The following is a 26365-nucleotide window of genomic DNA, read 5'->3' as shown; positions in this document are numbered from 1 at the left end:
CCAACAAGGCCATTAACTTTCACAGGTATTTAATAGTAATAGTCTATTGATATGGGGCAAAGCGATCTTTTGGGCCTCAATAGTCTCCAGGGCCAGGGTGCCATTGCAACCACTGCACCTATCATAGTTATGCCCCTGACTACACATAAAATAACTTTTATTTGTTGAAACAAAGTACCCTTTTAAGCCAATTATTATTGATTATGATTGTTTATATCCCATTCCAATTTAACCAGTGGCATGTAGTTTAGGAGAAAGAAAAGTGAAAAGTAGAGATGAGCAATTTGATTGACGCTGCCATGGTCTAGTGCCCAGTCCACCATGTCAGCCAGTCCTCATTTCCTCGCCTGGAATGGTTGGCCTGGCATCCTGAGGACCTCTGTCACTTACTAGGCCTGCAACATCATGGCGGTGTGATGCACATCATGATGTCAGGTGGGATAGTGACTAGGCCTCAAGCAATAAATACCATGGCGTCATGGGACCTAATACGTGCCTAGCTTACCTAAGAAACGGGCCAAGGATACCAGCTGCAGAAGTGAAGAATGGCTGCCATGGGAGAGCAGACCGGATGCCGGACCAAGGCAGCGTGTATTAAATTGCTCATCTCTGGTGAACAGCTCTCTGAATAGTCCTTTCATGGTTACAGCCATATCATTGGGCAGCCAGAAGTCTTATTGGACTTGTAGATCTGGTGCATGTACAATTAAAATCAGTTTTCTTATTTTAGTTATTTTGGGTTTTTAAGAATATTTTCACCTATTATAATTTTTAATAAATTAGTTTGGCATATTACCCATTGGGATGGGTAATATATGAATGTAACACTATAAAAGATGGAATATTTTGACACACGGTTTTCCTATTTTAGTCATCGTGGAGAGCCATGCCTAATACATGCTGTTGTCAGAAGCTGTTATATCTTCAATATAATGTGAGCGCAGACCAGGTGACTATTCTAATGTCAAATTCTTATGAGAGCCAGCAGGGCTGCAGTCAGCGAGTCACATTAATCTTCTGTGTGTGTCTTTGCATATGACTATGCTGGTGAATATGTGCAGAGGTTGGCGAATTGGATTCGAACATATCACTCTGAATAGTAAAAAGCTTATTTGTATGTGATAGAAACATGATTTACACATCCAGTTTGTAGCGTCACTAATTATTGTGTCTATGAGTCATCTCAGATCTCAGCTTTATCACTGATCCGATCCTACATTTATTGTTCATACACAGAAATTATACTGAAGAACGCTCATCCTGAATCACATACTGATATAGAAGTTTTATTTAGAATTTTATTGAATTTTCAGACAGCCAATATTAGCATTTATTTTTGGCATTTGAAACATACAAAAAGGAATGCTTGTTTAGCTGACAGCCATTGTTACTGAACCCCCCCCAAATATATATATATATATATATATACATATATATTTAGTTATGTATATATGTATATGTGTCTATATAGAGATTATATAAAGATAACACTTTAGGATTCACTGACTACTCTTTTGGCTGTGATCCCGAGAATACAAACTTGTGCATGGCGTGGACATATTCTGATCCGCTTGCACATTGTAGCTTCAGTTTAATAAGGGGCATGAAAAACTGGGTTGTGAAGTATCGTAGTGACGGAATTGGGGCTTCAATTGCTTCCAGAAACACCTATAAAGTATAATGATATAATCAGTTTAAAAAAAAGTACAGTGTACAAGTCTTCAGATACGTAAGTTTGAACCATTAAATCTATCTATATAATTGTCTTATCCCGTCTGTCTGTCTTTCTTTCTGTCTGTCTGTCTGTCTGTCCAGGAAATCCCGGGTCGCTGATTGGTCCGGCCGCGGCCAATCAGCGACGCGGTATTTCAGAAAAACATGGCGGCCATTAGCGGCTCATGTGCAGCACGGAGGTCAGCGGCGATGCAGCCGGGAGATGCAGCAGGCTGCTCACAGCATAAGTCCCCCGACCGCAGGCGCCGCTGACCTACATGCGGCTATCGTCGGAAGATCAGCGGCTACGGCCGCTTATCTCCCGAGGACAAGTGTGACGCCCCTCCCTTCCCCTCCTCTCCACTCCCCTCTCCTCTCCTCCCGTCCCTCCCCCCGCTCGATCAGGACCCCGGCACCCAGCATCATACTTACGCCTCCCCGTGCCTGCGCAGCAGCTCTGGTCTCTTCCGCGTCCTCTGACTGTGACGTCTCAGGTCAGAGGGCGCAGTGACGTCTTTACACCGCGCTCTCTCCTGAGCGGTCACAGCGCACAGCGGGAAGATGCCGGCTACGCTGGAGTCCAGAGAAGCAGTGAGGTGAGTATTGGATTTTTTTTTGTATGGGGCCATAGGGGACCTGCATGGGGTATTATATAGGGGGGATGTGACAGCCTGCATGGGGCACTATGGAGAGATGTGACATCCTGCATGGGGTATTATATAGGGGGGATGTGACATCCTGCATGGGGCACTATGGAGAGATGTGACATCCTGCATGGGGCACTATGGAGAGATGTGACAGCCTGCATGGGGCAATATGGAGAGATGTGACATCCTGCATGGGGTATTATATAGGGGGGATGTGACATCCTGCATGGGGCACTATAGGGGGATGTGACATCCTGCATGGGGTATTATATAGGGGGGATGTGACTTCCTGCATGGGGCATTATATAGTGGGGATGTGACATCCTGCATGGGGTATTATAAACGGGGGATGTGACATCCTGCATGGGGTATTATATAGGGGGGATGTGACAGCCTGCATGGGGCACTATGGAGAGATGTGACATCCTGCATGGGGTATTATATAGGGGGGATGTGACATCCTGCATGGGGCACTATAGGGGGATGTGACATCCTGCATGGGGTATTATATAGGGGGGATGTGACTTCCTTCATGGGGTATTATATAGGGGGGATGTGACATCCTGCATGGGGTATTATATACGGGGGATGTGACATCCTGCATGGGGTATTATATGCATGGCGTATTATATACGGGGGATGTGACATCCTGCATGGGGTATTATATACGGGGGATGTGACATCCTGCATGTGGTATTATATAGGGGGGATGTGACTTCCTGCATGGGGCATTATAAGGGAGGGGGGGATGTGACATCCTGCATGGAGCATTATAAAGGAGGGTCGGGAGACATATGCTAGAATACCCGATGCGTTAGAATCGGGCCACCATCTAGTATTTTATATTGCTCCAACTGAGTAGAGATAATCAGTAATCAGCTGATTGCCATGAGTTTGGCTTTTCTAACCACCAATGATCCACAACAGCAATATAATATTAAAGCACCACTCCAGTGTTTTTTTTATTTCAGTACTGGAGTGGTGCTACTAATCTACGTTCCCTGACTGTAGCCTCATACTTATCAGCCTCCGTCTTCAACTGTTCCCGGCGCAGCTTGAGTCCCATTCCGCCATCGTGTAAACGCAACTTCTGACTAACCAGAAGTGGTCACAAGCTCTCAGTGTAAGTCTATGAGAGCCTCATTCTGGCCTCGTTGAGGTTCTCCTAAACTTACATTGAGTTGTGACTTCGGGCTCGCACAGCAAACACTGGAGCAATCCGGCCATAACCTGTTGAAGACCAACCGGCTTGGTGCCGATAAAAGAAGACAACAGTTGGTAAGTATATTAGATGCAGGGAATTTCAATTATTGGTACCACTACAGTGGTAAAATTAAAAGAACCGCTGGAGTTTGCTTTATGAGGTGCCCATTCAAATAAATGGATGATCATATAAAGGCACATTAATTTTGCTCATGAGTGGAGGAGAACACTTTATGATATCTACAGTATATGCCAAAACAGGCATGTAGAAGAAAAGATTGTCCAAATGGGACAACCCCTTAAAAAAAATTTAAAACCCCATTAAAAATGGGCTCACAATACCTTAAAGGGGTTTTCCCACAAACAAAAGTTCATTTTAATCAATAGATCTTGGAATGATATTAACTTCCACAATTTAATGTATTTAAATAAAACGTCCCTGTGCTGAGATAATCTTATCAACGTGCCCCTGTGTAATGGCTGTGTCTGACCGTGCAGGAACATGGTCTGATCATACCACTGCTCCTGAGCAGAGGAGGAAGCAAAAGAGTATACAGACATTACAGTAGGGGATCACCGATCACAGCTGATTCTTTCTTTGAAGTAAAACATTGTTTAAAAACAGGCAGGGAAATCTTTTATCTCACAGAAAGAATCATCTGTGATCCCCTTGCTCTAATGTTTGTATCCTCTCTTTTGCTTCTTCCCCTGCCCAGGAGATATGGTATGATCAGGCCATGTTCCTGCACAGTCAGACACAGCCATTATACAGTATACAGCAGGGGCACATTTATAAGATTATCTCAGCACAGGAACATTTTATTTAAACACATCCAATTGTGGAAGTTATTATTATTCCAAGATCTATTGATTAAAATTAGTGATAAGCCCGAGCATCTCAGTACTCGAGATGCTCGGAGCTCGCCGAGTACTTGCAAGATGATCGGGTGGATGCTCGGGTCCCCTCCCTGCATGTTTGGCGCCAATCAACATGCAGGGATTTCCTGACACTCATTGTAATGCCGCAGCCATGGTTGTTGTGGCATTACAGTGATTGGCTGGCCGCACAGCGTCATCGGTCTATATCAGACCTAACGCAGGAATGCTCGTCAGTCTACTCCGTAATCAGGCAGTGTAGGGAGAGATGCTGCTGAGCTAGGGAGAGATTTGGTTGTGTATTAGGTAGTGTAGGGAGAAAACAAGTACATTACACATATCCATCTCAACAAACAGTCCTTCTGAGGACTAATCCATCTGTAGAGATATCAGGCAGGCAGTGTATATAGGCAGGCAGGTAGTGTATATAGCAGACTGCAGTGTATATAGCAGAAGAGGCTCCATTCCAGTTCTGCCTTCTGCTGCTGTTAGATATTTCTAGACAAAGGCCCAGGTCTCAGGGGTCAGGAATAATTTTTTTTGGATCTTAATACTCATTATTTGTTTAAACAGCAATCCAGAGAACAACGTTTTTCTGAGCCATTTGCATGTCGGCACTGCAGAATACAGCCAGGTCCTTTACATATTACAGTGCTAAAAATCCAGGTATTTAAAACTGTGGTTTGTCCATCACATGGATCACATATAATTGCGCTGAAAATACTGCCATTTTTGGCCTCCGTTCAATTTTTTTTTCAGTGTGTCAGCAAAGTTTTTGGCACCAGTTTGCTGTTCAAAATAGTTACCTACAGGCCAGGTATTTAAAACTGTGGTTTCTCCGTCACACGGATTACATATAACTTCGCTCCAAATTCAGCCATTTGTAGTGGGCGTGGAGATATTGTCCTCCATTTAAAATGGGCAAGGCGCGTGGCAAGGGATGGGGAACTGGACGTGATGGTGATGGTGCATGCAGAGGCCGAGGCCAAGGCGTGGGCAAGCTGAAATTGTGCCACAACACCCACATCTTTTCGCCTGACCTTCCTGTGCCAATTCCTAGGGGACCGCAGCACACAACTATTGAACCCAGAGCAGTGTCAAAAGGTTGTTGGTTGGATAGCGGATAATGCTTCCAGTCACTTAGCCACCACCACCCTGTCTTCCACACGGTCAAGTCTCAGTAGCCGTGAGTATGGACCGCATATTCCTCACCCTGATCGTCCTTCCTCCCATCATGCCGAGTACCCGGAGACAAATGATCCCACACTTGGACACTCTGAAGATCTGTTCACTTTTCCATTTATAGATTCGGGCCGCTCACCCGGTCCACTTGAAGCTGGGCAAGAGGAGATCGCATGTAGCGATGCCCAAATATTTGAGCAGCCACGATCACATGAAGGCGGCGGTGGGAAAGTGTCACAAGAGGTGGACGATGATGAGACACAATTGCCAGAAAGTCAGGAGGAGGACCAGGGTGCGGAAGTGGAAGACGAGGTGGTGGATGATATCGTAACTGACCCAACCTGGCAGGAGGACATGCAGAGCGAGGACAGCAACACACAGGGGTAGGGAGGCAGAGCACCCCAACAGGCAGGAAGAAGCAGTGTGGTGGCCGCAGACAGAAGGCAGGCAATCGTTCCCCGTAACACCAACACGAAGAAAGTTTCCAGTATAACTGTTAGGTCTTCCCGAGTCTGGTTGCTTTTTAAAGACTCTGCCGATAACCCCAAAAAGGCCATTTGCACCACCTGCCAGGCCATCATTAGCAGGGGTGGCAAAACTAGCAGCCTGACCACCACCAGCATGATCAGGCACATGGCAGCAAAGCACCCGACTTTGTGGGCAGAACCCCAGGGTCCAGGAACAGTATCTGTGGGTGGCACCATTGCTTCTTCCGCTGTTGTGCATGCAAGCCAATCCTCTGTCCATAGTGCATGCGAAGATGCTGTTATGCACACGCCCGGGCTAAGCGGCGTGTGCGTGTGATTGGTAGTGATTCCACTGGACCGTGCCGGAGAGTGAATGCCTGGAGGGGCGTGACTAAGTATTCACCCGATCCGACCAGGGTCGCACGACGGCATACGACGCCAGTGCACCAAGGAGGAACCGAGCAGAGGGACCAGGTGCTACTCCAGGACAGACCCCGGACACGGCTGTTGACCCACACAGGGGAATACAGGAACAGGCTGGTAGGCTGGCACACAGACTGGTGGGTATAGGCAGGCACGACTGGTATGCAGGCAGGCGGGTATGCAGGCAGGGGGGTAAAGGCAAGCACAGCTAGAGTGCAGACAGGGAGGCACTAGCAGGTAGGAACACAGGCGGGATAGGACCCAGTACACACCGGGACTCAGGAACAATACAGGCAGAGGGTTACAAGCAAGCACAGCTAGAGTGCAGACAAGGCTGAGCAGGGAGGACAGGGCTCTGTTCACACGGAAAAGACAGGAAGGGAAAGACAGAGCCAGATACTCACACAGTACTTGCAGAGACAACAAGCAGGAGTTAGGTACGAGTTCAGACTCTGCAGAAAAAGGAAGGGAACGGACATAGAGGTAAAACAGGTAAAGGACAGGAGAGAGTTCAGACTGGAACTGAGTGTACGGAGGAGACCGACACTGCAGAGGGATACAGGAGCGGGTCTGGGAATACGGCCCCCAGAGAGGCGGAACGAACAGGCAAGGAGCGTGTTCAGACAGGACAGACCAGACACAGGAGCGGGTCTAGGAAATCGGCCACTAGAAGGCGAGAGGAACAGGCAAGGAGCGTGTTCAGACAGGACAGACCAGACACAGGAGCGGGTCTAGGAAATCGGCCACTAGAAGGCGAGAGGAACAGGCTAGGAGCGTGTTCAGACAGGACAGACAAGAGAGCACAGAAAGGACTCAGTTCAGACACGGGAGCTGATACCGCAAAGCAGGAGACATACAGGACACAGTTCAGACACGGGAGCTGATACCGCAAAGCAGGAGACATACAGGACTCAGTTCAGACACGGGAACTGATACAAAAAGCAGGAGACAAGAGACGGGACCTGGCACCTTCAGAGTGCAAGAACACACTGAAGGAAACACTATGCTCAGGCAGGGATAGAAGGGAGCTGCTGAGCTATATACCAAGTGACAGACAGCAATAGGCTGAGGACGCACAAGGGGTGTGACCCACAGCAGGTACAAAAGGCAGGAAGTGATCGGGCGCCGCCCTTAAGCAGCAGAAACAGACACAAACAGACAGCATGGAGGGAAGCCAGAGAGACATTCTGGACAGGAGATCAAGTGCGCCCTCTTGCACAGTGGGAGATGGACCACCATGCAAGGACGCCGCCAGGTATGTTACAGTACCTCCCCCCTTACGCCCCCTCTTCTTCAGGCCTGCCAGAATCTTCCGCAGGGAATTCGAGGACCAGTCGTTCACTGGGTTGGAGGGGGACAGAGACTTAAGGGTAATCTCTGCTTCGAGGTACATCTTGTCAAGCTCACAGGAAGAAATAGACGGGCTATCAGGTACATAATGAGGAAAAGTCACTGTCTCTTTGTTATCTGGTGGTATCCCGGAGGATTCAGGAAACAACTGGAGGTCCTCCGCCGGGTCAGAAGAGTGCAGAGGCTCAGAGAAAACAACTGCTTCAGAGTACACTAGGTCGGACTCACTGGAGGAAGCAGGCGAGGTATCGGGTACCGAGTATAGGAAAGTCTCTGTCCATTCACCACCAGGTGGCACCCCGAAGGGTTCTGGAGACAGCTGGCGGTCCTCCGCCTGGTCAGAGGGGTGTAGAGACTCACGGGTAACCTCTGCTTCAGAGTACACTAGGTCGGACTCACTGGACGAAGCAAGCGAGGTATCAGATCCAGGATATAGGAAAGTCTCTGTCCATTCACCACCAGGTGGCACCCCGAAGGATTCTGAACACAACTGGAGGTCCTCCGCCTGGTCGGAGGGGTGTAGAGACTCAGGAGTAACCTCTGCTTCGGAGTACACTAGGTTGGACTCACTGGACGAAGCAAGCGAGGTATCAGATCCAGGATATAGGAAAGTCTCTGTCCATTCACCACCAGGTGGCACCCCGAAGGATTCTGAACACAACTGGAGGTCCTCCGCCTGGTCGGAGGGGTGTAGAGACTCAGGAGTAACCTCTGCTTCGGAGTACACTAAGTTGGACTCACTGGACGAAGCGAGCGAGGTATCAGGTACAGAGTATAGGAGAGTCTCTGTCCTTTCGCTACCAGGTAGCACCCCGAAGGGTTCAGGAGACAACTGGAGATCCTCCGCCTGGTCGGAGGGGTGTAGAGACTCGGAGGTAACTACCACTTTGGGGTACCCATTGTCAGGCTCACAGGACGAAGCGGACAAAGTATTGAGTACCGGGTGTAGAGAAGTCTCTCTCCATTTGTCATCGAGTGATATCCCGGAGGGTTCAGGAGGCAACAGGGGATCCTCCGCCAGGTAGTAGAGGTGCACAGACTCTGAGGTAACCACAGCTTTGGAGCATCCTTGGACATGCACACCGGTTAAAGAGAAAGAAGCATCTGATGCCGGGTGCAGGAAGTTCTCCTGTGTGGAGTCTGGATGGGCAGAAGTCTCTTCGGCCAGGAGAACTGGTGCACTACCCACGCACATTACCCATTGGGGTTTCTCCGGGATACAGGGAGATGAAGCTTCAGTAGGGACTTCAAGGTTGGGGTCAGGAGGTCTCAGGGAGGACAGACCCTGGCGTGACGGCTTGCCTCTAAGTCTAGCACGTCTGGACTGCCTCTTGAGGTTGAGAGAAGTATTCCGGAAAGCGTAGTCACCCTGTGAGGATTCTGGGTGGGCAGTAGTCTCATTGGGCTGGAGGACTATTGCGCTACCCACACACATTACCCGTCGGGGCTGCTCCGGGATATTGGGAAGTGAAGCTTCAGCAGGGGCTTCAGAGTTAGGGTCCTCGAAGACCATACGAAAGGCCACCAGGAAGGCCTGCAGGTCAAGGATGACAGGATCCCATGCTTCCCATAGGGGGGTGACCCATTTCAAGGCATCACCCGCTAGGTAGTCAATCATAAAGGCCACTTTAGCCCAATCGGAAGGAAAATAGAGAGGGTAGGCCTTAAAGTGTAGCATGCATTGCTCCACAAATGCACGACACTGTCTTGGATCCCCATAGTAACGTGGCGGATCCGCAGGAACGAGAGCTGATAGATCCATCTGGACGGGTGCGTAATTCGCCTGGAACTCAGCTAAAGGGGGAAAAAAATTTATTTATTTATTTTAATGCATGTATTCGCTGGAAAAACTTCTCAAAGAGCGAAGGCCGTGGGGCTCAACGGGAACCATGGCCTGAGCATGCTGTTATGCACACGCCCGGGCTAAGCGGCGTGTGCGTGTGATTGGTAGTGATTCCACTGGACCGTGCCGGAGAGTGAATGCCTGGAGGGGCGTGACTAAGTATTCACCCGATCCGACCAGGGTCGCACGACGGCATACGACGCCAGTGCACCAAGGAGGAACCGAGCAGAGGGACCAGGTGCTACTCCAGGACAGACCCCGGACACGGCTGTTGACCCACACAGGGGAATACAGGAACAGGCTGGTAGGCTGGCACACAGACTGGTGGGTATAGGCAGGCACGACTGGTATGCAGGCAGGCGGGTATGCAGGCAGGGGGGTAAAGGCAAGCACAGCTAGAGTGCAGACAGGGAGGCACTAGCAGGTAGGAACACAGGCGGGATAGGACCCAGTACACACCGGGACTCAGGAACAATACAGGCAGAGGGTTACAAGCAAGCACAGCTAGAGTGCAGACAAGGCTGAGCAGGGAGGACAGGGCTCTGTTCACACGGAACAGACAGGAAGGGAAAGACAGAGCCAGATACTCACACAGTACTTGCAGAGACAACAAGCAGGAGTTAGGTACGAGTTCAGACTCTGCAGAAAAAGGAAGGGAACGGACATAGAGGTAAAACAGGTAAAGGACAGGAGAGAGTTCAGACTGGAACTGAGTGTACGGAGGAGACCGACACTGCAGAGGGATACAGGAGCGGGTCTGGGAATACGGCCCCCAGAGAGGCGGAACGAACAGGCAAGGAGCGTGTTCAGACAGGACAGACCAGACACAGGAGCGGGTCTAGGAAATCGGCCACTAGAAGGCGAGAGGAACAGGCAAGGAGCGTGTTCAGACAGGACAGACCAGACACAGGAGCGGGTCTAGGAAATCGGCCACTAGAAGGCGAGAGGAACAGGCTAGGAGCGTGTTCAGACAGGACAGACAAGAGAGCACAGAAAGGACTCAGTTCAGACACGGGAGCTGATACCGCAAAGCAGGAGACATACAGGACACAGTTCAGACACGGGAGCTGATACCGCAAAGCAGGAGACATACAGGACTCAGTTCAGACACGGGAACTGATACAAAAAGCAGGAGACAAGAGACGGGACCTGGCACCTTCAGAGTGCAAGAACACACTGAAGGAAACACTATGCTCAGGCAGGGATAGAAGGGAGCTGCTGAGCTATATACCAAGTGACAGACAGCAATAGGCTGAGGACGCACAAGGGGTGTGACCCACAGCAGGTACAAAAGGCAGGAAGTGATCGGGCGCCGCCCTTAAGCAGCAGAAACAGACACAAACAGACAGCATGGAGGGAAGCCAGAGAGACATTCTGGACAGGAGATCAAGTGCGCCCTCTTGCACAGTGGGAGATGGACCACCATGCAAGGACGCCGCCAGGTATGTTACAGATGCCTCCTGCCCTGCACCTGTCATTGCACACTCTCAAGTAGCAGCATCAGAAAGCACGTCCACGTCCTTGTCCCACCGTAGCGTTCAGTTGTTCATACCCCAGTCCTTGGAACGTAAGCGTAAATATGCGTCCAACGCCCCACAGGCCACACTACTAAATTTTCACATTTCACGACTGCTCCTAAAACCCTTTTAGGCTCGTGGAGACGGAAGCATTCCGCAACCTGATGGCGGCGGCCATCCCTCGGTACTCGGTCCCCAGCCGCTACTATTTCTCCCGGTGTGCCGTCCCCGCATTACACAAGCACGTGTCCCAAAACATTAGCTGTGCCCTCAACAACGCAGTTACCGGGAAAGTCCACCTAACCACGGACACGTGGACAAGTGCTTGTGGACAGGGACGGTACATCTCGCTGATGGCAAATTGTGTTAACATAGTGGAAGCCGGGACCCAGTCGGACCTTGGGACGGAACACGTCCTCCCGATGCCAAGGATTGTGGGCCCTAGGTCAATCAGGGTTGCCTCCATGGTCTACAGCTCCTGCACCTCATCCTCCTCAGCCCCCTCCTCCTCTTCAGCCTCCATCTCCGAAATGACCACATCAGTCACGAGCTGGAAGCTCTGCAGCGCTGCCTCGGCCAAGCGGCAACAGGCTGTGCTGAAGCTAATATGCTTAGGTGACAAACCACACAATGCTGAAGAGTTGTGGACAGCTCTGAAAGAGCAGGAAGATCTGTGACTCACACCGCTGAACCTACAGCCAGGCATTGTCGTGTGTGACAATGGCCGGAACCTGGTGGCGGCTCTGAGTCGAGGCGAGCTCACACACGTACCATGCCTCGCCCATGTGCTTAACCTCGTGGTTCAGCAGTTTCTCAAATCCTACCCGGAGCTGCCAGATCTGCTTGTTAAAATACGCCGCCTGTGTGCCCATTTTAGAAAGTCACCTACAGTTTCCGCCGCCCTTGCCATGTTTCAGCAGCGTTTGCAGCTTCCGGCTCACAGACTGGTGTGTGATGTCCCCACGCGTTGGAACTCTACACTGCAGATGTTGCGAAGGATTTGTGAGCAGAAGAGGGCAGTTGTTGAGTACCAGCATCAACAAGGCCATCGGTATTCAGTTCAGACTCCACACATAAGACCTCAGGAGTGGACATGGATGTCAGACATATGTACCATCCTGCAAAACTTTGAGGACTCCACCAAGATAGTGAGCGGCGATGACGCCATAATTAGCGTCACCATCCCGCTTCTCTGTCTTCTGAAATGCTCTCTGCTCACAATCAAAGAGGATGCATTGCAGGCGGAGCACGATGAGATGGAGCAAGGAACCATACAGGGTGATTACACACAGCCCAGCCTCATCTCATCCCAACATGGATTGGGTGACAATGAGGAAGGGGAGGAGGAGGAGGAAGAACAGCAACTAGTTTCATGCGCTATAGACAGTACTACCTGCACAGCTGTCATACCGTCTGTTCAGCATGGATGACCAGATGACAGAGAAGAGGAGGAGGAGGAGAGCATGGTCAGTCATCCTCTTGGTGAGGACACGGAAGTCTTGCCTGTTAGCATTCTGGCACGCATGGCTAAGTTTATGTTACGCTACTTTCCCATGACCCTCGCGTTCTCAAAATTTTGGGTGACAGTCATTACTGGTTGGTGACACTTCTAGACCCACGCTACAAGGAGAACTTTATATCTCTTATTCCTGAGGCGAACCGGTCTACAAAAATGGGGCAGTACCAGAAGGCCCTTGTTGCGGAACTATTAAAAAAATTCCCATCTGAAAACGCTGTCGGCAGAGGTCACAGTTCGTTGGACAACCAAGGAGTACAGGCGAGAGAGACACAACTTAAATCCAGCAGAGGCAGGGGAACAATGTTAAAGTTCTATGAGAATTTTCTCAGCCCCTCCCATCGCACACGCCCTGAGGCGCGGGGTACTGTCACAAGGAGTGTAAAGTTTTGGAAGATGCTGAGGGAGTACCTTGCCGACCGTACCAACGTCCTCCGTGATTCCTCTGTGCCTTATAATTATTGGGTATCCAAGCTGGATATGTGGAATGAACTGGCTCACTATGCCTTGGAGGTCCTGGCCTGCCCTGCCCCCAGCATTTTATCAGTGCGGGTTTTTAGTGCCGCTGGTGGAATTATAACTGAAAATGCTGACAGACTGACTCTCTTATAAAAATGAACAAGGGCTGGATTGGGCCAGACTTCTCAACACCACCGAATGATAGCAGCGTAACATAAACTCAAATCCAGTGTCTTTTTTTGGGAGGTGTATTACCAAGCACCTTTTCACACCCACACATGGGTATACGCTTCCTGATTTTGGCTATTTGCTCTTGTCCTCCTCCTTCTCCTCATCCGCCACCACCATATCACCAGGGTGACCGTGGTCCGTGATGCAACACCCACATAATTTTTTAAAGGGTGTTTATGATGCCCGTAAAAAAATTTTTTTATACAGTATGTTCATGTATACCCCCCAGGGGTAAATGTTTGTCAGCCCATACACTTAGTGCATGGGCATTACAAGTATAGGAGGCCCGCTCCTTTCTAATGAGAACATTTTTTTATGAAGCCCTCCTCCACGTCTCTTCCAAGGGGCATTGGAGTGCCTCCCAATGTTTGGCAGCCCTTGCATTCACTGCATAGGCAAACACAATGGGAGACCCACTTCCTAATAATGGGAACATTTTTTTTCAGGAGGCCCTCCTCCACGTCTCTTCCAAGTGGCAAGGGAGTGCCTCCAAATTTTTGGCAACCCCTGCATTCACTGCATAGGCGAACACAATGGGAGGCCCACTTCCTAATAATGGGAACATTGTTTTCAGGAGGCCCTCTGACCTCCACGTCTCTTCCAAGGGGCATTGGAGTGCCTCCAAATTTTGGTCAACCCTTGCATTCACTGCATAGGCAAACACAATGGGAGACCCACTTCCTAATAATGGGAACATTATTTTCAGGAGGCCCTCTGACCTCTTCCAAGGGTCATTGGAGTACCTCCAAATTTTTGGCAACCCTTGCATTCACTGCATAGGCAAACACAATGGGAGACCTACTTCCTAATAATGGGAACATTGTTTTCAAGAGGCCCTCCTCTAAGTCTCTTCAAAGGGGTATTGGGGTGCATACAAATTTTCAAAGTGGTATTGGGGTGCGTCTAAATTTTGGGCAGCCCTGCCACATATGCAATAACAGTATAGGAGACCCACTCTTTAGTAATGGGAACAATAAAACATAGCCGGCTGATGGCTCTCTAAGAATAGTGAGGGCCGACTGCTGGCCCTTTAAGAATACTAAAGGCCGCCTGATGGCCCTATAAAAATAGGCTTTGTGACTTTCCGAGTCCCTCCTTCATAAATGAAACACAATGTGTCTGATGATATCTCACACACCACACGGCCAGATAAGGTTGTAAAATGTTAAAATGACATTTCCTGGTGAATGCATTTGTCACGGTTGAAAGCAATGCAAAAGTGAAACTAACGCATCAAAAACGCTACGAGTGAACATAGCCCAAGGTGTGGAGGAGCATTTTTGTTTTTGGTTATTTATTTTGCTTTTGTATACAAGTCATTACCCTGGAAAGGATGTTCCTTAACATATTTCCCAGGAAAATCCATTTTAGTTTCGTTTTTGTATGTTTTATTGTGAGTTCGTAAAAGTGGCGTAATACCTCTGGACAACGTTGACAGAAGTGACCTGGGAGTCAGAAATGCTTCCCCATGCTGTCCCCATGTCATTTGAGCACTGTTCCCATCGATTTGGGCAATTTTTAGGCCCTCTACAGACCACCGGGGAGAGCCGCCTGAAAAATGCTCGAGTTTCCCATAAACTTACATTGGGCTCGTTGCTCGGGTCGAGCACCCGAGTATTCCAATTTGCTCGACCCGAGTATCGAGCACCCGAGCATTTTAGTGCTCGCTCATCACTAATTAAAATGAACTTTATTTAGTGGGAAAACCCCTCTAAGTAATGGCAACCCTAGGATATGCCAGCATTCTATGATCAGTGGAGGACCAACCTCTTAGACCCCCACCATTCCCGAAAATGGGTAGAATGCAGTGTTGGCAAAGTGCTATATCCCTTTCACTATTTTCCTCTGTGCAGTGGCAACACAGCCACTCACTTTGCAAGAACCTACTGTGTGGTCCAAATCAAAGAAATAGGACTGACTGCAGTTCTCTGCACAGCCAGGTGGCAGGAGCTTCCATATGGCAGGCCACTACCAGTTATAAAGTGATGCCACATTCTAGTGATATGCTATTATGGCACCCCAGGGGTCCGGTTGCCCCAGTGGCATTGCCTCCCTCACAAGAGGTGATGCCATGCCTGGAAGCAAGCAGGGGTCCCCTAGTCAGGTATACTAGCATGCAACACTTTCCTGGATCCAGGCAAGCAAGGGGGGGCTCCTCCCCTTAGCAACTGGAATCTGGAGGCGGGGTTAGTTAGAGTTAGTGAGAGGAGTGGAAGACAGGACATCGAAGAGGAAAGACCTGGGGAGTGGAGCTGCACGGCAGCTCACCCCAGAGAGGAGCGTAGAAGAACCGGATACCGAAGTCCGAGGTTGTGGGGCACTGAAGGCCCAGCAGCAGAAATCGGAGGCCAGGAGACTGCAGGTCTCCTGGCCCCATCAGACACCCGGAGCCTCAGCAGCACATAGGGCCCAGCACCGCCACGTGGGAGCGACACTCCAGGAAGGCCCGAGTTGCCTGCCATACTGGTGAGCACAAAGACGTTTTACTCAGGGACGAGGGCCACAGCACAGCTATAAGCGGCAGGGCGAAAGAGATTAGCGCAAAGGGAAGGTCTCCAACTTCACCTGGCGAGGTGGATTCCCAACTTGCTTCCAGGCTGCCCGGACCTCTACTACAAGCTAGAACCCGTGCCCCAGTCCGCCTAACCACCGCAAGTAAAGATAAGAGGAAACCGCCATTAAGTTGTGGACTGGTTATTATCTGCGCCATCCCCTGCACTACACTGCACAGCAACATCTATAACATCACCATTTCCTGCCCTGGAGCTAAGCTCTGCCTGTGGCGAGCTGTCCCAACTCTGCTGTGTCACCATCAGCTCCAGAGGATCTGCACCGCAGCGGCGGCTCCATATATCAACATACCACAGGTGGAGTCACGAACATTAAACTATAAAAACTCCCCTTTTATTGACCGCCCTGGGTCACGGACCGGGCCACTGCCACTGTGACATACCCTGCACCGACCGGCCCGGCACCGAGTACCCCACAGCCCAGGGGGCGCGTCAACTTGGCGTCACAAACAGGATTAACGAAGCCCGGTATAACCGGGTACTGTGTGCCATAGACTTTACTGAACTGTGTCATCACGTCATTTGCCGTCCGCCGAGTGGAAGCAAGAGGCCCCGATCCGGAACCGCCGGGTAAGCGATCCCTCCCGCCTGCAGAGCAGCATACTGGTACGTCAGCAGAAACCCAGGACCGGGCTGAGGTTCACTAGGGGGGAGGAAGATGCCCAACTTGGGAGAGGATTCTGCCGCCACTGTAATGCCGTTGTCAATGCCATATATATCAGGGGCGGCGTGGTTGCCCCAGTACTCAGGGGAGTCGCACACCCTGAGCGACTTTGAGGAGAGACTGTTCAATTTGTTTAAAGTGTACCCCCTGTCTGAGGAGCAAAAAGTCAGCATCCTCATAGGCCAGCTAATCGGTGCAGCCCAGAGAGAGGTGAAGTCCTGGCCGGGCAGGGACAAAGGCACTGTTAAGGAAATACTGGCCCAGTTGAAAGATACCTTTGACCCCCGCACCGCAGCAGAAATTAAGATGAAGTTCTACGGGTGCAAACAAAGGGTGCAGGACAGTGTATGGGACTATGCTCTAAACCTGCAGGAGGCGCTGCGGGCCATTAAACAGGTAGACCCCGACAGTGTGCGAGACGAGGACAAATTGCTAACTGAGCAGTTTATTGAGGGGCTCCTGTCTAACGCTCACCTGACACAGCTGCGCATTATGGCCACAGGCTACGTTCTTCAAGGGGCAGAGGAAGGAACAGCGATCACTACTACCAGGACGGACAACCCATTTGCCGCTGCTGTCAAAAGGCGACCAGGCCCACAAAGCTGGCGAGACAAGTACGTGGGAGGACGACCGGTACTACCTGTCATGCTTGATGGCATCCCGATGAACGCACTGCTGGACACTGGGTCCCAGGTGACAACGATGCCATATATCCTTTATAAACAATACTGGACTGATTCAGACATTACCCGCCGTCCAGATGAACAACTTAGCATCTATGCCAGCAATGGTCAGCCCTTGCCTCAGGTGGGGTATAAAGAGGTGGCCATAAAAGTTGGCCGAGTAGAATTGCCATCACAAGGAATGATTATTGTTGATATTGATCGCCGAGAAAGTCATCCTATGATAACTATAGGCACCAGTGTGATAGAGAATTGTCTTGGGGAAATTATTATTTTGTTGCAACAGGTCGTAGAGACTGCCAGTTCCAGTCAGCAGCGAGTTCTGCAGAAGGAGATCAGGGCCCTGATGAAAAGACAACAGGTAGAGCTGTTTGGTGGAGAAGTCGGCAGTGTCAGGATGAGTGATCCATTCCCCATTGCAATGCCCCCTAGGAGTGAAATGTTAATATGGTGTCGGGCAGCAATAGGTCTCAGGGGGTCAAGATTATCAGGCCCTGGTAGAACCCGTGTACTCTGACAGTAAGCCCACCATTTTGACAGCCAGGGGGGTAGTCGATGTCCGCAAGGGGAGAGTACCGATGCGCATCCTGAATTGTGGGGAAAAAGAGGTCCATTTACCTCGGTATGCTACCCTTGCTAAGCTATTCACTGTCAGTAACAGCGCAATAAAGACAGTGGAACCCTTGCCTCCATCCAAATCTGCGGAGGATAATGTCTCCAAGGGGCAGATGGAGGATTGGTGTCAGAAGTTACAAGTAGGCACTAACTCCACCCCTTTACACCAAAAGCATGGAGTGTATCGGGTGGTCCAAGAATATGAGCAGGTCTTTAGCAAACATCTACTAGACTTTGGGCAGGTAAAAGGGGTCCAACATCATATCCCCACAGGAGATCATCCGCCCATTAAAGAGAGGTACCGGCCTGTACCCTCAGCTCACTATCAATGTGCCAAAGGAATGTTACGGGAGATGAAGGAGGCTGGGGTGATCAGAGATAGTTGTAGCCCCTGGGCAGCTCCATTAGTTCTCGTTAGAAAGAAAGATGATACAATGAGGATGTGTGTTGATTACAGGCAGATTAACCACATTACACATAAGGACGCCTAACCATTACCAAGAATTGAGGAATCATTAGCAGTATTGAGATCAGATAACTATTTTTCCACTTTGGATCTCACCAGTGGGTACTGGCAGGTTCCTGTGGCAGAGGCGGACAGAGAAAAGACCGTGTTTACAACACCAATGGGCCTCAACGAGTTCAACTGCATGCCATTCGGGCTCTGCAACTCCCCAGGAACCTTCCAGCGGTTAATGGAGTGTTGCCTAGGACACAAAAACTTCGAAACTGTCCTGCTGTACCTAGACGACGTAATCGTCTACTCAAAGACATATTAAGACCACCTGGAGCACCTGGCCGAGGTGTTTGAAGCCCTATCTGGTTATGGCCTGAAAGTAAAGCCATCCAAGTGCCACCTGTTAAAGCCCAAGGTGCAGTACCTAGGTCATGTGGTAAGCTCTGAAGGTGTAGCACCAGACCCTGAAAAAGTCACTGTGATCAAGGACTGGCCAAGACCCACACTATCAAGGGTTTCACCAAGATAGCGGCACCCATGCAGGACCTCTTAGTGGGCCAGTTCAAAAAGGCCAAGAGCCCGAAAACCTCCGTTCAAATGGGGTAAACCAGAAGACGAATCTTTCACTCGACTGAAAATGGCTCTTACTGTAGATGAAGTCCTGGCTTACCCTGACTATGGCCAACCCTTTATACTCGATACGGATGCCAGCAACGTGGGATTGGGAGCGGTGCTGTCCCAGGTACAGCAAGGCAGAGAGAGAGTGATTGCCTACACCAGCAGGAAGCTCCGGCCCGCAGAAAGGAACCCCGACAACTATAGTTCCTTCAAGTTGGAGTTTTTAGCCATAGTCTGGGCTGTAACAGAGCGCTTCAAACACTACCTCGCCTCCTTCAGATTTAAAGTCTTCACGGATAACAACCCGCTGACGCACCTGGAGACTGCGAAGCTTGGTGCCCTAGAACAACGATGGATGGCTCGACTGTCTAACTACGAGTTTAACATCAAGTATCGGGCGGGGCATAAAATGCTAATACTGATGCGCTGTCCAGGTTGTCCAACTTGCCAGATGGGGGAGAAGACCCGGAAGAGCTGGAGGAGATAGAGCTACCCGCTTTCCATGGGGTGACCCAGTGCTCCCACTATGTGAGGAACAAGCGCTCCACCAACAGAGAGGCCACGTTTAACCCATTGCCCCACCATGGATGGGCAGAGACGCAGGATAGCGACCCGGCTGTCCACCTAGTCAAGGAGTTGCTGACACAAGCTGACTCGCACCCTGATCCAGATGCTCCACCGGAGACCCAACAGTTGTGGAAGGAGAAGGGCAAGCTGTTCATCTATGAGGGAAAGCTGTGTAGGAGAAGCATCAACTCCGGAACACACAAACTGGTCTGGCAGGTGGTAGTCCCCAGGCGTGATGCACCATTGGTCTTAGAAGCGTACCACGATGGAGCAGGGCACTTCGGGTGGAAGAAGTTGGAAGCCCTGCTACGTGAGCGATTCTACTGGGCTGGCATGAGGAAAGCAATCGAGAGATGGTGTCGAGAATGTGGTCCATGCAACCTGAGACGGAAAGACCGTGATAGCCAGAGGGCTCCCCTGCAGCCCATAATCACCAAGCAACCACTTGAACTGGTAGCCTTGGACCACGTGAAGCTAGCCCCAAGCCGGTCAGGCTATGTCTACGCTCTCACCATAGTAGACCACTACTCCCGATTCCTGGTAGCAGTGCCAGTGAAAGATCAGACGACTCAGACGGCAGCCAAAGCATTTCAACAACACTTTTGTCGCCCGCACGGTTACCTTGAACGAGTGCTTACCGACCAAGGTCCAGCCTTTGAAGCGGAAGTGTTCCAAGAATTCAGTAACTTGTACGGCTGCAAGAAAATAAGGACAACGCCGTATCATCCCCAGACCAACGGGTTGTGCGAGAAGATGAACCAGGTGGTAATAGACCTGTTGAAGACGTTGCCCCTTGAAGAACATAGCCTGTGGCAAGAGAAGTTACCAGATTTGGTGGACCTATATAACCACATCTCGGTGAACTCCATCCAACTGTACACCCGCTTACCTGATGAGAGCAAGACCTGGTAAGCTACCCATTGACTTAGACATGGGAGTTTTAACACCAGAGACAACATCACCAGATGCAGATTGGGATACAGAGCGGCAGCAACAATACCGCAAGGTGCAAGAATGTGTGGAGAGAAGTTTGTCCCAGGCGAGACAGAAGCAGGAGAAAACTTTCAATTAGCACGTACCTGCAGTTCCCTTATCACCTGGAGAACAGGTACTTAAGAGGAAAAGACGAGTCCACAAATTAGATGACCAGTGGGAGGTTGAACCATACACCGTCCTACCCTCGAATTTCGATAACACCAAAGTGTGCCTCATCAGTAAAGATGGAGGGGAAACTTCAGCGGCAGTCTCAAGACACCACATGAAGATATGCCCTGAACAGTTGAAACACAAAGAAGAAGACCAAGACAGCCCTCAAGTGGAGGAAACGGTCTAGACAGTCCATGGAGCATTTCCCCGGTCTTGGACGCAGGTGAACAGAGCAATTGTGGTACCGGTCCTGACCTTTCTCCAAGCTGCCTCACCGGAAGCTGAAGAGGCTCCAGAACATCTGGAAGACCAGTCGGCCCCAGAGACAGATGCTTCATCAGCAGCAGATTAGGAGAATCTACCCTCTGCTAGCAGTGAACCTGTTGTACCCAGGGTGAGTCAAATAATTCGTAGGAGATTACCCAGCCTACCGGTGTTACCTCAGACTACCCGTAGTGTAGTTCACACCAGGGACCAGGGTAGGTCAGTGACAACAAATGTACTACGTAGATCGACCCGGAGTACTAAAGGTCAGCTCCCTGCCCTCTGGAGGAACTAAAGTGTATGTTATATATAGTTGTAACCATTAAATAGTCTTGGATATATATAGTTGTTAAACTTATGGACAATTGGACCACAGGACTAGGTGTGGTCAGGACAATATTGAAAATAGTAAATAAGTGGCCTTGAAAATTAACCGCAGGCGTGGCCGAAGACCAGGCCCAACTACAGAGTGCCCTGAAGCCACGCCCAGGGGCGATACACAAAGTGGGTTGACGCGGTTCCCACCAGCCAAATTTCAATTATCTGGAAAAAGACAATCCCCGGATTGTGGCGTAAAGCCTAAGCACCGCAGTGACTGCTATAAATTTTTGGTTGGGTTTTTTGTAATTTTTGACTTTGTAAACTATTTGTAATATGAATTGTTATTATTGTTGATTGTTAATTCAAAAAGGTATCCTCAGTCCGGGAGTACTGAATTTAACTAGAAGGGAATGTGACACCCCAGGGGTCCGGTTTCCACAGTGGCATTGCCTCCCTCACAAGAGGTGATGCCATGCCTGGAAGCAAGCTGGGGTCCCCTAGTCAGGTATACTAGCATGCAACACTTTCCTGGCTCCAGACCAGCAAGGGGAGCTCCTCCCCTTAGCAACTGGAATCTGGAGGCGGGGTTAGTTAGAGTTAGTGAGAGGGGTGGAAGACAGGACAGCGAAGAGGAAAGACCTGGGGAGTGGAGCTGTAAGGCAGCTCACCCCAGAGAGGAGCGTAGAAGAACCGGACACCGGAGTCCGAGGTTGTGGGGCACTGAAGGCCCAGCAGCAGAAACCGGAGGCCAGGAGACTGCAGGTCTCCTCACCCCATCAGACGCCCAGAGGCTCAGCAGTACATAGGGCCCAGCACCGCCACGTGGGAGCGACACTCCAGGAAGGCCCGAGCTGCCTGCCATACGGGTGAGCACAAAGACGTTTTACTCAGGGACGAGGGCCACAGCACAGCTATAAGCGGCAGGGCGAAAGAGATTAGCGCAAAGGGAAGGCCTCCAACTTCACCTGGCGAGGTGGATACTCAACTTGCTTCCAGGCCGCCCGGACCTCCACTACAAGCTAGTACCCGTTCCCCGGTCTGCCTAACCACCGCAAGTAAAGATAAGAGGAAACCGCCATTAAGTTGTGGACTGGTTATCATCTGCGCCAGCCCCTGCACTACACTGCACAGCAACATCTATAACATCACCATTTCCTGCCCTGAAGCTTAGCTCTACCTGTGGAGAGCTGAACCAACTCTGCAGCGTCACCATCAGCTCCAGGGAATCTGCACTGCAGCGGCGGCTCCATATAGTCGCATACCACAGGTGGCGTCACGAGCATTAAACTCTAAAAACTATAATCCCCTTTTATTGAGCGCCCTGGGTCATGGATCGGGCCATTGCCACTGTGACATCCCCTGCACCGACCGGCCCGACACCGAGTACCCCACAGCCCAGGGGGCGCATCACTATTATTTTGGGGCAGCATGGTGCTTCATTAGTCATTAATTACTTTCCAGCGCTGGTGTCCTGGGTTCAAATCTCACCAAAAACAATATCTGCAAAGAGTTTGTATGTTCTCCCCGTGTTTGTGTGACTTTCCTCCTAAACTCATACTGATAGAGAATGTAGATTGTGAGCCCCAATGGGGACAGTGATGACAATGTCTGTAAAGTGCTATGGAATATAATAGTGCTAGAGGTGACAAAACATATGGCAGCATATGGATTTGTATCTTTAGACTGTATATGCACAAAAATGTTGTAAAGCTAACCTGGAGGATTTCATCAGTGTCCTGTGCCACATCTTGGAAAATTGTCTGGCAATGTTGGAGATATTGGGCATACAGGGAGCGGGTATCGCAGTCCACACTCTGAATTTGACTGTCGCTGAGGTCACTCATATGTAGGTTGTTCATGAAATTAGTATTGACAGGTCCACACTCAATGAGGCTGACACTTCAAAGACAAAAGGAAGAAAACACAACTGGGTCACATGTAAAAACGTACTAAGGTCCGTTTCAGACAACTTATTTTGAATGCAAATCAGGAAGCCAATGGTAATATAGGTTTTGTAAGGAGATAGAAGGGGGACACCAAGCACAATAGGGTCTTATCCGATGAACAGAAAGTATACTATATAGAAAATAAAGGTAACTGCTCACTTTTGGGTTTGTGCAACCCACAAAGAAGGTATAAAACCAAAAGGATCCAGCTGCTGCAGCACCATCGGGTTGGAAGAACCCAACGAGGTTGACAAATGTTTAAAGAAATGAAAATAGTGATCTGTGCTGCTGATAATGTATTTTCAATAAGATACAGAAGACGATTTGGATGAGAAACAGTGCGGTTTAATCTCAACGTGTTTTGAAGTTGGACAAACTCCTGATGAAGTCCAACTTTGAAACGTGTTGAGTTTAAACCGCACTGTTTCTCATACACATTGTCTTCTGGAGTTTTTTGACATTACATTATCAGCAGCACAGATTACTATTCCATTTCTTTAAACACTAATCTAGATTTTGTGACAATAATACAGATATGCATCTGGATCGTGTCCTTCTGACACTGGATGAAGGCCAGTTTAACACAGCTACATTTTAGGATTCTGTGGTTTTACTGCAACAAATTTAGATGACCATACAGCCTTTTGATGATTTCAGTTCAATTCATGGCAGGCAAGGGGCCTCTAAATGTAAAAATCATAAAACAGATCCAAAAATAAAGGTGCAAAGAAGTGAGTTAACATATGCAGGTTTGAATGTTAAAAATTGACTTTTTTGTATGAGGCATGCCAAAGTTTGCATCCAAAACATATAATAAATATAATGTATATACATATGTATATATAGATAGATATACTCATTATACTTACTGTATATCAAAATGCTGTAACACAATAGCCATGCTTTCACAGAACCCTTCCACGGCAAATTTACTGGCGCAGTACACATCATTAAATGGCACACCTAGAAACCAGAAGTATTTGTTATTCATGTAAAACAAAGTGAAATGTTCCAGTTTCAAAACATCTCTGCTTGTGTTGCACCTACCTTGCAGGCCTCCCACACTGCTGGAAATAATGATCCGTCCAGATCTCCTTTGCTTCATTCCAGGCAGAAATGCTTGGATGGTGCTGATTGTACCAAATAGGTTAACATCAAATATCTTCTTCATTGTGTCATACGTGTGACATTCCAAAGGCCCCATCAATCCAATACCGGCATTGCACACTATGAGATTAATATTAGGGGAATAAAATAATATAAAAACTGGATACAAGCACACAGAACAAATTAACTATGTCGCCCACCTAAGATGTCCACTCGCTCTTCTTTTATTTTCTCAATGGTCGCCAACACAGATTGCTGGTCTGTAACATCCATCTGCAGAATCTCAAAAGTATCAGCATGACAGCCACGTACACACTCCAGCAGATATTCTTTCTTGGAAAGATCCCTCATGGTGGCATAGACTAATGAAAGGAAGATGCAGTGTCTTGAGATTGCAATATGTGCTACAATTGTATAACATATAAAAAAGGGATATTTGGACTTGTTCTATGGTGGGTCATCAATGATTTTTTCTTTAGTCATAATTTTTTTTTCTTTCTTTATCTTTGTTTCTTGTAAAACATCTCGCCAGCCCTTAACCCTGTGTAAATTGGGGATGTGCTGCTGAAAGTATGCAAACTCTATGGGGACCGAATTTTCATATTAAATGGAACCTACGATCTGAATCATGCTATCCAAACTGCGGTCAGCATGAATCAGAGCCTGGCTGCATAATTGCAGCTTGATATATTTTTCTCTGAAACAGTCTGGCATTTCAGAGAAAATATAGATAGAAGATCTAGCCACAGACCATAGCCATCAGACTAATCTGGTGCCACCATCGGTTCTTTCCAGCGCCACGGGAGGTTATTGACAAGTGTCTCTCTATATGTGCACAAGGAGGGACCTGTCAATCACATGCAGCAGTGCTGAGAAGATCCAACCAGGGCTGGCACCGGCTAGTCTGGGGCTATGGTATGGTCTTTTAACATTCTGGTGTTTCAGAGTAAAATATACATCACAGCAATCATGCATCCAGGCTCTGATTATGCTGGCCGTGGTTTGTATAGCATGAATCAGGTTACATGTTTCCTTAATCATTTATGTCCACACAGTTTGCATCGGCCTGTATAAAAAGCTGTTCTAGGAGCTCTGATGGATTTAAAGAGGACCTGTCACTTGCCAAAAATATGTAATTTGTTAAGCTGATTTAAATACCTGTTTTTGCCTCTTTGTTCCTGAGATATGGCCCTCTCTCCCCTACATATAAATATAGTCTTTTTAGCCAAATGAATGTGGTTCTCAAAAAGACTTCCATAGAATAGAGTCGAGGACAGGTTCTCTGGCATTTGACATCAGCAGATGGGACATTTCAGGCCCCCATACACGAGACAAATATGGGCCAACGAATGGTCGTTCAGACTGCGTTGTTGCATTTTTTTGGCCGATGATAATGCCAGTACTTTTGAACCACAGATAAAATAACAAACTATAAAGAACATTCAGTCTGTTCATTTGGCCAAGGCAGCCAACAATCATTTGTTATGGTTGAAATTGTCCATTTCAGCCTAGTTTTCTCTGCTGTATATGGGGACCTTTTCTCTAAAATTATTAGGATGTTTAAAGTCACCAAATACATACTTGGAAGGTTGGAAAGTCACCATCGGAGAGTATCTCCCAACATTGTGCTGATCAATGTAACCAGACTTTTCATCACTGATAAATGTAGATAAGCCTTACATTGAGTCAGTTACACAAGATCAGCCCACAATAGGGATTTGGCTATTGGGATCACTACTCTTAGGTCATATTGCTGCAATGATGCAGGCGCCCATATATAACTACCCTAAACTGTACTCTTAACACAAAAAAATATATAACTTACCTTTAAATCTTTGTCCAGAATCAGAAGCCAGGAGTACAGCTAAGCCTAGCCCAATTCCTGAGGAGCATCCCGTGATCAGAACCACTCTTTTCTCCATCTGAACTGTAATCTGGGGGCACAACCGTAGAAAGTATACTGGTTTCTCTGGGAACTTT

The 26365-nt window shown here is 48.8% G+C and overlaps 1 protein-coding gene across 1 annotated transcript; it reads right to left on the bottom strand.

The window, feature by feature from the left end:
* Positions 1 to 1357: 1357 nt before the first annotated feature.
* On the bottom strand, positions 1358 to 26365 carry HSD17B1 (hydroxysteroid 17-beta dehydrogenase 1). The gene is made up of 6 exons (XM_073681138.1): positions 26211 to 26365; positions 24586 to 24747; positions 24326 to 24505; positions 24148 to 24241; positions 23048 to 23231; positions 1358 to 1668 (listed from the first exon to the last, which is right to left on the bottom strand). The coding sequence occupies exons 1-6, from the start codon at positions 26305 to 26307 to the stop codon at positions 1507 to 1509; spliced, it is 879 nt and encodes a 292-aa protein (XP_073537239.1). The 5' UTR covers positions 26308 to 26365; the 3' UTR covers positions 1358 to 1506.

The sequence above is a fragment of the Phyllobates terribilis genome, unplaced genomic scaffold (genome assembly GCF_046119375.1).
Source record: "Phyllobates terribilis strain yellow unplaced genomic scaffold, ASM4611937v1 Scaffold_5__5_contigs__length_657084704, whole genome shotgun sequence".
In the NCBI taxonomy this organism is placed as follows: Eukaryota; Metazoa; Chordata; class Amphibia; order Anura; family Dendrobatidae; genus Phyllobates; species Phyllobates terribilis.
The sequence above is the reverse complement of the archived record's forward strand: the minus strand, read 5'-3'. Positions and strand labels throughout refer to the sequence as shown.